We start from the raw sequence: 12317 nt of genomic DNA on the forward strand, positions 1-12317 counted from the left end.
AGCGCACGAGGGACATGGGGACAGTATCAAAGTTGGGGCCCGGAATAGGCTTGTACAGGCTTTATTTTGTTTCCAGCAGAAATGGGCCATTGTCTGCACCTCCAAAGGGAGGACAAACAAATGCTTTGTGCTTGGGATTTGGCTTCTGATCCCTGGGACCAGGGTGCCTTTCATCTGGGATAGTGTTTGTAAGATTATCGGGGCTCAGCTCATCAACACTGCTTTCCAGTTTACCCTGGGCACATCCGAGTCCCCACGCACAGATTTACGTGGGACACTGCTCAGTCCCCTGGAGCAGAGCTGAGGCCCTTCTGAGTTCAGCTCTGGTGGCAGCTGCCTCGGGTCATGCCTCGGAGCCACGGGCTAGAGTTTCAGAGCCAGACAGCCTCCTCCCTGCCATCTAGGCCCGCCGCCTGCCGCTGGCACCCCAAGGAGGAAGCTCTGGGTTTGCATCCAGCCTCTGCTTTCGTGTTTCCCCGGAAAGCCTCATTTCAGTTCTGTCATGGAAGTCACATTGTTCTTCACATTCTCCCTCGGGATTGGCAGCGACAACGCCTGCATCCAAAGCAGGCAGGGCCCCTCTCTGCGCTCCAGCCTGGACTCCACATTGCGCGTGCTGCTTTGAAATAGACCGAGTTCAAAGCCACCATCTGGTGTCGAGAAGGGAAGCTTGTGTCTCCATTCGGGCGTGACTCAGGCAGACACTGTGTTGGCACACACGTGGTTGGGGTGAGGTTAGAGCCCCCGTAAAGCACTGCCGCTTAACTCTGTCATGATTACACCTTGCTTCCTCTAACATCTTTTCATCAGTTTTAATGATTGTCATGTCAACTTATTACCTTAAGTATTTTTTAAAAATATTTTTTTATTGACTTTACAGAGAGGAAGGGAGAGGGATAGAGAGAAACACTGAAGAGAGAGAAACATTGACCACCTGCCTCCTGCACACCCCCCTGCTGGGGATCGAGCCCGCAACCAAGGAACATGTCCTTGACCAGAATCGAACCCAGGACCCTTCAGTCTGCAGGCTGGTGCTCTATCCACTAAGCCAAACCCGTTAGGACTAAATATTTTTGAAAAGTTACCACTTTGTAGAACGGACTTCTCCTCTGTCTTCTAGCCCCACCTCTAGAAATGGTTCAGAATAGATCCTCTTATTAGTTTTTCCCCCTTTCTTTTTAACTGAGGAAGGAAATTGTTTACCTATTTCCCATGTTGCATTTATTCCTCCCGTCTTCCTCTTATAAGTGGGGATGGGATGAGCGCTCTAGTTTAGTACCTCGTCACGCATTCTTTCTGCCCTTGGACAGGGTAAGGATAATGTCTTGTTCAGGATGGGAAACAGATGCTCCGTAAGACGATGGCAACCTGCGTGGGATCCTGACTGATGCTCCTCATATATAGGAAAGGTCCTTTTCCTTCCAGGGCAGAAGAAAAGTACAGGGTCCTGCTAACCCATCCCAGCGATGCGTGGCGCTGTCACTTCTTTCCTTCTCAACTCGCCATCTCTGTCCAGTTTGGGTCGCACTGGAAGGTGCCAAGAAATGTCCATTGTCCCCGGGAAAGACCAGGAGGAAGCGGAGCTGCCCTGAGCGGCCTGTGCAGTTGACAGTTCTCCTGGGCAACTCTGTAGTATTTCCCGACAGACTGGACTGCAGAGCAGGAGACCGTCAGAGACCATCCAGAGCAGAACTCACCACAAACTCGTCTTTGTCCCTTGGCCTGGCAGAGTGGCCCAGAGACGAGGGCAGTGAGTTGCCATGTGTCGAATGCCATCTGTGGGTGAAGGACTCAAGGTGGGTGCCTTATCAGGTGGGTGCCTTAATGACACGTGTCCCAGCCAGGCAGGTGCTCTTTCCTCAGTCAGCTGATGGGAAACAGAGGTGGGAGGTGATGTGGCTGGGCCTGTGCTGATCAGGCAGGATGCTTGTGGGGAAAAGGTTAGGGTCTGGGTCATCTGGGGTCCCTGGGGTCCCCAACGCTGCAAAGGTGAGCTGGAGGCCACTTCTCTGCTGTAGCCCAGCCTGGTGTGAGTGCCGAATTTCCAGGCAGGCTGCTGGAGCCAGGCTTCTGACCGGGACAGCTGGTGACATCTTGCAGGGTTCCCAGGAAAGCACGCTGACCCTGGGAACTTCCCCCCCACCCTGTATCTCTTACGCGCGCTTGCTGTTCTTTCATTCTGTGCTTCGTTGGTTTCAGTTCTCATTTCCAGGGTGGCCTCAGCCAGAGGGTGACTCCACATTTCTCTAGCAGCCTGTGGTTTGGCTGTCCCCATGTCATCCCCAGACACTGGGCCAAGTGGCCCGGCGTGTGCAGAGGGAAACGTCTCGTCCCAATTTCCCACCGAGTTCCAAAGGCAGCAGCTGCATCCACAGGGCCCGAGGCTGCAGAGCCAGCGCCTGTCACTACCCTAATGGGTATTTCCACTCCGTGGGCCTGCGGGTGTGGGGAGGGGCTGTCGGCTGAGGCTGGTGTGGGAACAGCACCCACGGGACCCAGCTGGGTCACTCGCCCGCAGGGCTAATACAGTCCCCAGGGCCTTGGGGCTGCTGAGCAAGGTGAAGGTTGGGGCTTCCTGTGCCGCGTTGAGACCCGAGGATCAGGGTTCAAATCTTAGCTCAAACACTTCCTAGTTCTTAACCATTTGGCAAGTTCATCAACCTCTTTGCCTCGGTTTCCTCATCTGTGAAGTGGGAATAATGATAGCATCAAAGCGGGGGCTGCGAGGATTAAATGGATTAACCCAGGTGAAGCATTGAGCTGGTGCTCAAGAAATATTACCAGCTCTTTCATGGTCCTCTGCCAAGCCCTCCGTTCCCCATCTCCCTCCCACTTGTCACCTGTGCCTCACAGGTGCCATTCGAGGCCATCACTCCCCATTGCTGGCTCTGCTGACTTCCCTAAGATACTGTGTGTGGTGCTAGGTGAGTACTTGAATGATCTGAAGGGAACATGTTGCAAAGTATATGATTGTCTAACCACCATGCTGTACACCTGAAACTCAAACCAAATAATATCGAATGTCAACTGCAATTGAAAAGAAAAAAAAAAAATGTTCTCCCAGTGGCTCTGTGAGGTCAGCAGTCTTTGGGGTGGGGCTGAGGTGCTAATGCCTGCTCAGGCCTGGGATGAGCCTCCGTCCAGGGCAGAGGTCATGAGGCTGTATGAGTAGGTGAAAGGGCAACTGGAAAATCTGCTTCCACCAGCTCAGCCAAAGGGGTAACACACTGGCCATCCACCTGGGCTGCAGGGGCAAAGAATGACCTGTGACAGTTCAGAGCTGGCCCGTGCCTCCTGAGAGTGCCGGGGAAGTGGTCCCATTGCCAGCCTATGGCCAGCACCCCAAGCAAAGACATTAGCCACCATCCAGGAGGCTGGTCACTCCTGCCACCCAGGGCCCAGGGTACTGCAGTGGGTAACAGGTCCCCATGGAACAGCCTAGAAGGACAGACAGACAGTAAACCATGGAACATCCATGTCAGTGTTTTCCATGAGATCCTGGCTGTGCTTAAAAAAAAAAAAAATACTGATGTCCTTGATCAGTTCCCAGAGATATTGCTTCAACGTGTCGCCATTTCGGCCTGGGCTCTGGGATCTTTTATGAAGTTTCTCAGGGTTGAGAATTACAAAATATAAACGAGGCAATTCAGGTAGTTTATGAAGGACACCGAGGATCTTTGGTGTCCTTGTTGGTTGGATATAGCATTTTGGTTAAACACCTAGCAGGATAATGTGATGTGTAACAGAGCGTGATTAGCTGGGGGTGACCTGGGACCGACTCCCAGGGGTGACATTCAGTCTGAGACCTGAAAGATGAGGAGGCAGCGTGCAAGGAGCCGGGGAAGGAGCTTTCCATGCAGAGGGAACAGCCAGTGCAAAGGCCCTGGGACTGGACTGAGTCTGGAAAGTTCTAGGAGAAGCAAAAAGGTCTGTGTGGCTAGAACGTAATGAGCTAGAGGGTTCAAGAGCTTGTAAAATCAAGTAAGATGCTTGGAATCTTCTCCTAAGGGCGCAGGGAAGTCAAGCCGGGCAATTGCACGAGCAGAATCTGGAAAACTCATAGCGCATGCATTTCGTTTGCTCTTTAGAACTGAACTCTCCACCTACCCCTACCCAACTTCTACCCTGTCCTTTATTTGCCTTTTCACCATAACTCTGTTAAGGAGGTAAGGAGGTATTTCCTCCATTTTGCAATTGAGAAGTGGCTTATCCATGTCCCCCAAGCTCTTGAGGATACAGAACCTGCATCCTCTGGCACCCATCCCAGCCCTCTTGCCCAGAGGTGCTCACAAGAACGAGAAGCGGCCACAGTTGTTATTACAGCGAGTAACCTTCTCGCCGGCCCTGGACGTTGAAATGGAAAAGCATAATCTTGGCTTCCCTTGAGCACAGCGGCTTAGCCCAGTTGTCTGCTTTGCCACAGCCCACTTCCATTAAGCGCTAATTATTCTGATGAGCCGGCCATCCCTTCAGACGCTGTCCGGCAGCGTCATTGTGACAAACTCGTTTTAGAAATGAAGGCTCTGTGCACTCGATTGAAGGGGTGTTTTGCAGAGCCAACGCCTTGCCTTGGCTCACCTTGGTGTTGGGCACCGGAGTCTGGGCCTGCCCTGCTGGCGTCTTGAGTGGGTCCCCGGGGCAGATTCCCCGCCGCTTGGCTGTCGCCCCTCATGTTCTGCGTTGTTGCCAAGGATTGGCTGCTCACAGCTGCTGCTGGGTCAGTTTCGGAGAAGCCTCTTCAATATTTGGGCATGTGGTCACGGCTGGAGCACTTGGGTCTTTCTTGACAGTTCTCAGAACCTCTCGGGAGCCCCATTTCCCCACCCTGTTTCTAGGGGGAGGTGGGAGCACAGAGGAAGTGCTGAGGAAGACGGCAAAACGCCACAAGGGACCTTCGGTGTCCTTGGTGGTTGGAGCTGTTCATTTTGGTTAAACACAACTGGAGCAGTTCTAGACAAGCTGGCTGATCGGGGGCTGGCCGGCTCCACTCACTGCAGGTGGAAACTGCCCCACCACCTGGGCTATAGGAAATGAAACTCCCTGACCCTCCCCATGAAGCCCAAAGGCAAGAAGCATCGCTTCTGCGCAGTAGCCATGGAAACCTCCCATTGTCGGGATGGCCTGCCATTAGAACAAAGCCCCTAGTTTTTTAGCTTCCTGGAGCCAGGATGGCAGAGAGCGCTCCCCACCCTCCACCTTCCTTACCATCTCCCCGCATGCCCCCAGGTCAGAGCTGGGGTACCCAAGGGGAGCTGCAAATCTCTGGGATTACCCTGCTCTTGTGGATGCCAAGGGGAAGAGCCTGGAGAGGGAGAGCAGAAATACGGGATGGAGGTGGGGAAGATGATGACATCCGGCAGCGTTGGTGAGTGAGAGAAGGGCGGGGCAGGCTGCGGTGTCATTCGGAAGCTATAGAGGTCATTCGGAAGCTATAGAGGGCATTCGGAAGCTATAGAGGGCATTCGGAAGCTATAGAGGGCATTCAGGAGGCAGCACACACGTCTGAGTCCCATCTGAGCAGCATCATTCATTCCTGTTCCTGCTCCATCCATTCTGCAAGCGGAGCCTTCATGAGGCACGGAGAGATTTATTGAACAGCAACCCGAGGAGCGGTTGGTCTCACCACCACCTGCAGACAATCCCCTACCCTGTGACACAGCAGCGGGAATGATTTATGAGGTCCCCCAGCGCCACCCCTGAGCCTGCTGAAACCTGAATGGCTTTAGTCCTCCCCCAGGAGGAGTGAGACTGTGTCTGCATTGATGGGCACAAGAACTGGGGTTCACGCTCAGGTTCGCCTGACTGTGAAGGGGATGCCCAGGACTGCGCCCAGGGTTAGTTTTCTGCACACAGTGACCCAACCACAAGGACTAACAGCAAAGCCCTGGAGTGGGGGGTTAGGATGACCTGGATGCAAATTCTGCCGGTGAGCTGTGTGGCTTCAGTGTCGTTTTTTGCCTCAGTTTTAGGACCTATACAATGGGGGTAATGACTTCTGCATCTCCCCAACCTCACGATTATTTTGAAGGTTCTTGTGACACAATAGATGCAGAATGACTTCACTGGTTATACAGCCCTCACCAGGCATTAAGGATTTAATCCAACCAACATTTATTGAGCAACTGCTGTGTGCTATGCACCGCTCTTGGTGCCGTGATGGACACATGAATAAAACACAGGCCCTGCCCTTGGCGAGCTTACAATCTAAGAACGGTCAAAGGACGAGTGCACAGGAACTATAATACAAGGCAGACTATGGTAAGCGCCATGAGAAAGGTACAAATAAAGTGCTACGGTGGTTCAGCGGAGGGAGCGACCCCAGCGGTTGGCAGATCAGGGAGGGCTTCATGGAAGAGGCGGTTTCTGCATGGGCCTTGAAGGAAACAGAAGAGAGCGTTCCAGGAGGCGAGAACATTCCGGGAGATGAGAACAGCAAGTCCGAAGGCACAGAGACAGGAAAAGCGGGCACCCCTTCCGGGAATGACAACGGGGGCCGGGTGCAAAGGAAGAACGGGCCTCAGTGGGCCATCCGGAACGTCAGAATGAAGACTTGGACGTTACTCTGTGGGCCAGGGGAGCTTTTAAAGGCGTGCGCGTGACTGGAGAGAAAGATCGATGTGCGTGTTCAGGACGCACGGGAGAAGGTGCAGGCGTGCCCAGGAGCCCCCTGAGGGGAGGCTGCGGCTGACGCTGCCCACAGACAGGGAGGCCAGGCCAGTGCTGGTGGGAAGGAGCAGCAAGGAAGGGGAGGAGTCGAAGATGCCTGGAGGGTCTCCGAACTGGGTGGTTGAGAGGATCGAGGGTCTCCTAACAGAAAAAGGAGGGGTCGTGGAGGACGGGGAGGCAGAGATCACCACCCTGGCTTCCTGTGTTGAGTTCATGGCGCTGCCAGAGCAGACGGGGTGAATGCCCAGCCGGGAATGTGTGGCCCAGGCCTGGGACCCAGGAGGGGCTGGGCTGCAGGGAAGTGCGGAGGGTGGACCCACAGGAGGGCGCAGGTTGCTGGTGGAGGGCGCAGGGAGGTAAGGAGAGGGGGATGTCTATGTTGCGGGCAAGGAGGAGAGAGGGAAATCATGGTCAGATCCACCTCGGCTCCTTTTTAGGCGAAGGGTGTCAATAAATAAACCATAAATAGATACATAAATAAATAAATGCATAAATAAGGGCCACAGCGGCATTGGGAAGGGAGGAGAAAAACCACAAGGACGTGTGGTCCCAGAAACCAAGCGGAAAGGGAGTGCCCAGGAGGGGTCCCTGGAGAGCTTGGTGGCGAGAAAGGGCCTTTCGGTGGGCATCGTGGGCAGTGCCAGGGGCATGGAGGCCGCGTGGGGGTCGGGAGGAAAGGCAGTGTGGGCCTGGAGGCCCCTTCACAGGTCGGGGGGTGAAGGGAAGGTGAGGGAAGAGGCCGGGGGAGCCAGGATGGGGAGAAGGAACATGTGTTGGTGGGCATCGAGGATGGAGGCCACAGAGGAGCGGCTAGGGTGTCAGGGAAAACATCCCGGGCCTGAGGGCAGACGTGGCTTCCTCAGAAACAGGAGGAAGGCGGGGGAAAGGGGAGAGCTAGAGATTCTAGGAGAGACCTCACTCCAGCGGCCCCATTTCTTCCGTGAAGGAGGAGGCAGAGGGGGGCGGGGTGTGTGGTGGTCATTCAGGGGCCTTGAGGGAAATGGAGGTCTGAGGGGCTTCAGGGTGGGTTGCCTGAGGGTCCAGAGGAGGTGACTGAAAGGGCTCGGGTGGCTGTGGCCACTGCCATTACAGAGGCCAGGCCAGGATTCCTAGGGCGCCCCCCCTCCCCCCAGCCCCAGGCTAGCTGCTTATGCCGGAGGATTCTCACTTGAGCTGAGCTCTAAAGGGACAGAGAAGGGAGCGCTGCGCCCTGACAGTGAGTGCCCAGATGCAGGACGAGGAGGGAGGGGAAGCCAAGGCCTCGGGAGCCCCCCCCCCCGTCATCCCACGGCCACAGCCTGTGAGCTGGAGGATGGGCACCCGTGAGACCGGTCCTGGGCCTGCAGCCTTTCTCTGGGGGATCCCGGGGCAGCTTGTAAGGGCTTTTCCACTTCAGCTCGCAGCGTGTCTGTTTTAGGAACCAGGAAGGGACAGAAAGAAAACCATGCTTTCTAAAGGGCTCAGGCCCCTAAACTCCCCAGGGAGGGGTGCTGGCGGGTGGACGGAGCTCAGAGCCAGCTCCAGGACCTGGCATCACGGCTCTCCACTGGAATGTTCTAGAACCCAAGACCTTGGCTCACTGATGGAGGCCCCGCTGGCCGTCCTGCCCACTCCCCACGGCTCTGCAAGCTTCAGAAATTAAACGTCTCCCAGGCCCTCGAGACCCTCACCATGAAAGGCCCTGGAGAGGCTGGTGCCTCCTGAAACACCCACTTTATAACGCAAAGCCCACGTCTCAGGCTTCGCGCACCCACAGGCACAACAGGGAAAGGAACGCAGAGACGTGGAATCGCAGTCACGGGCTGGAGCTGGAGCGTCCGCGTGGGTTCACGGTTCTGACTGTCCTCCCCTGGCTTCCTGTCAGCCATTCATCAGGAGCAAGTGTCCTGTCCCGAATTGCCATTGGTGAATCCTGTCCGCTCTCCGTATTGGGGAGCAGATCTTGATTACTTTCCTTAACTCCCTTTACCTTCAAGATAATGGTTTTTTTTACTCATCTCTCAAATATGTTGTCAAACTCGCATTTGTCAGGCAAGAAAACACACCGAACAAAGCAAGCCGGCTAACGCTGGTCTCTACCTCATGGGCACCGAGCCCAGGTCTCCCCGGGGAGTTTAGGTCCAGGATTTGGATACTGCTTTTGGCTTTGGGTTGTTGTTGTTGTTTTTGTTTTAAAGTCTTAACTCTTTATATTAACAAAGGGAAAATGGATTTGGCAAAACTTGAAAATCATTGCCTCTGGGGCGAAAGGGAGTGGAGGTGGCCCCTTGCCCTGCAGAGTAGAAAACCTCAGTGTTGGCGCTCAGTGCCGGCCGGTGCGACCGTCAGGATGGGAGAGGGACCAGAGTGACGCCGAGAGGCCCGCGGCGTGCACAACGCAGGAGGCAGACAGAGAGAGTGTTTGCGGGGAAATGGAGCTGAACACCTCACATTCTCCCAGGTCTCCCACTCGGGGGGCTCTGCAGGCATCCGGAAGGGCAACCACGTATTTTTAAAAAAAGGCTGACATTTATCTTTGCGGTGCCTTTTCGAGCTTCTGCGGGGGTTCCCTGCAGGCGGAAGGGGACAGTCCAGTCCCTCATGTGACATTCTGACAGGGCGGGAAGGAGGCTGACTCTGAGGATGACACCCCTGGGTGGACCCAAGGTGCTTTAGAGAACACCCACTGCAGCAATAGTTGGGATCCTCTCCTGTCTGTTCCGGGGCGGGAGTGCCGACCCTTAGCGGTAGGTTGCAATTTTCCAAAAGCACAATTTGTAACACCCCAGCTCTCCACTGTCCTCTGCCTGCTCCGTCCCGGGTGCGTGGTGGTTCTCGCGAAGCCAGAGCATAAACTGTCCATCGCGTCTTCTCTGGCCTTCTCTCCATAGCTGCGGAGGCCTGTCTCTCTCTCCGTAGCTGCGGAGGCCTGTCTGGGGCAGGCGGGTCGCCTGCGGTCCATCCCTCGAGCATTGAAACTCTGCGTTCGCGGGAAGGCCTTCAGCTCGGACGTGGCCCCTGCCTCTTGGCGTCCGTGTGCTCCTTTGCCCAGCTGATCGCTCCGACCTCCCTCTCCTCCGTGAACAGCACCGTTTAGACTTGGGTCACCTTGTCCCCTCTGGGTCTTGGCTCACCCAGAACCCACGTGTCTCAGAGGCTCAAGGCAGCTCCACGCATCCATGAGCCCGAAGATCCCTCCAACCCAGGAGGCAGTCTGTCATCCAAAGTCATGGCACTGGCTTCTTCTCACGTCGAGTCCTTCCGCCCCCCAACGATGGAGCGGGCCTCCATTCTGGTGGGTTCTCCATACCTTCTTCCTGTGGCTTATCTGCCTAATGCTAGATGAACACCACACAGTTATAAATACTCAGGTCAATATATATATGCAGGTAGAGATATATATATTCTGGTCACTGTTTTACACTTGAACAAAGAAAACCACTAGCCTGCTTGTTCTAGAGTTTGTGCCACCCCGACTCCCATCTGCCCGTGGCGTAGCTGGCAGGAACTGTGAGCCACCGAGTCCCGCCGGGCGCCCGCTTACGTGGCTCCGTCACACTGGCCGACAGTCAGTTTCAAAGCGCCCTGCTCGTGCAGACTCTTGAGGGCCTTGAACTCCAAGGGCATGGTGTGGGGGCTGGCCTGGGAGGTGTAGCCGTACTTGAGGCTGTCGTAGTAGTGGTACTTGACGGGGTTCTGGTTCTGATCCAGCGGAAAGGGCCAGAAGCCGTAGAGGTAGATCTGGTTGCAGAAGCGCGTGGCCAGGGTGTACATCAGGAGGCCGGTGGTGGGTCTTTTGATGTGGACCTTGTTGGTCAGCCAGTATCTGAAGACAAGGGACAAAAGAAACAGAAAGGAGACCCGGGGTTAGGAATGATCCTTTCCTGGAAGAGGAAACGTGGGAGGCCAGGGCGACTCGCCTGGGAAGAGTCAAGCTCCTCATGCAGCCAGTTACATGGAGCTCAGAGGACAGGCACCTTCTCCCTGCCTGCTTCTTGGGTCTCTCTCACCCCGTGGGGGTCCTGGGAGAGTCGGGGCTGGGAGGGAGCTGGCTGCAGCCTCAGTAGACACCACCCAGGCACCTGCGAGCCACCGGCAGTGTCCCCGCGTGAGTGCGTCTCCCCGGCTGTTCATTTCCTGAGCCAATTCAAGCCCTAACAGCGGCCGCGTGCCATATTAGGGATTTGCGGTTTGTTTATCTTCTGATAGTAAGGCCTTAGCAGGGGAAGGCTTTCGGAATGAATTTCTTTGCAGGCTATCGTAGTAGTGGAGAGGGAGACGGGGAGGGAGAATTTAATCAGTGGCGAAACATCCAAGGAGCGCCACAGGTGGGTCTGAGGTTACACAGACATGCAATGTGCCCGCCTCATGGATATGCCTTTCCCTCACGTGTCCCCTTGGTGAACTCTCTCTCTTTCTCTCTCTTTTTTTTTTTTTCCTCCCAAAACTAAATACACGCATCACGTCTTCCTGGAAATGTTCCCTTTGTTCTCCCCTCTTCTCTCCAGCTCAAACTGACTTAATCACTTCCACATCATTATCTCGAGCTCTGCTTCTCCTCTCCCCAATGTGCTTATCAACTCGAGCTGACAATCCATCACGGCGTGGGTTGGTCTCCCTCACAAAACGGTACTGTGACCTCTCCGGGAGCAGGGGCCGTGCCTGACGCCTCTGTGTAGAGCAGGGGTCCTCAAACTTTTTAAACAGGGGGCCAGTTCACTGTCCCTCAGGCCGCTGGAGGGCCGGACTATAGTTTAAAAAAAACAACTATGAACAAATTCCTATGCACACTGCTAAGTCGGCTGCTAAGCAGGACAGGCAGCGGCGGCAAAAACACCCGGCGGGCCAGATAAATGTCCTCGGCGGGCCGCATGTGGCCCGCGGGCTGTAGTTTGAGGACCCCTGGTGTAGGGGGTTCCAAGGCATCTGGCTCCGTGCCTGGTGCAGCCAGGCTCTATGGCAGAGAGAGCAGCACTCAGCAGATACTCCATATGCGCCCCTACATCTCTCAGAATCCCTTGTCATTGGGGCTGGGGTCATGTGACCAGTTATGGCCAGTAGGCTGTGACCACACATGTGTCCCTTCTGGGCCGATGTGGATCACAAGCAGGTCCTCTGCTTTCTCTTCTCCTGCATCAGAGGACTTCAGAGCCTCCTGTAAAGATGGTGGAAGCTAAAGATGGGCGAATCCTGGATCTCTGAACCACTGGTTGGAAGAGAGCCTCCCGCCAACAAATGGTACTTTGCAAGAATGAGAAATGGCCCTGATCGGTTTGGCTTAGTGGCTAGAGCGTCGGCCTGCGGACTGAAGGGTCCCAGGTTCGATTCCAGTCAAGGGCATGTACCTCGGTTTCGGGCACATCCCCAGTAGGGGGTGTGCAGGAGGCAGCTGATCAATGTTTCTCTCTCATCGATGTTTCTAGCTCTCTATCCCTCTCCCTTCCTCTCTGAAAAAAAAATCAATAAAATATATTTTAAAAAAGAAAAAGAATGAGAAATGAACTTCTGCCGTGCTAAACCATGAGAGTTCCACGGTTTGTTATCACAGCACAGCCAAATGGATGATCCTGCCTTCTATTGTGCTCAGCAGATGTTTGACTCCAATGGAACTGAGAAACGGGGAGACGTCGGAACGGAGGAAGGAGGAAGCGAGCAAGGCACGCAGCTTTGTA

General features: G+C 54.9%; 1 protein-coding gene across 2 annotated transcripts in view; it reads right to left on the reverse strand.

The window, feature by feature from the left end:
- Nucleotides 1-10185: 10185 nt before the first annotated feature.
- Nucleotides 10186-12317, reverse strand: part of ST8SIA2 (ST8 alpha-N-acetyl-neuraminide alpha-2,8-sialyltransferase 2) — a 42201-nt gene continuing 40069 nt past the window's right edge. For both annotated transcript variants that reach the window (XM_054713363.1, XM_008156468.3), the window contains one exon: nt 10186-10471. In XM_054713363.1, coding sequence (XP_054569338.1) covers nt 10186-10471 — 286 coding nt within the window. The remainder of the gene's footprint in view (nt 10472-12317) is intronic.

This window comes from Eptesicus fuscus, chromosome 25, assembly GCF_027574615.1.
Source record: "Eptesicus fuscus isolate TK198812 chromosome 25, DD_ASM_mEF_20220401, whole genome shotgun sequence".
Lineage (NCBI taxonomy): Eukaryota > Metazoa > Chordata > Mammalia > Chiroptera > Vespertilionidae > Eptesicus > Eptesicus fuscus.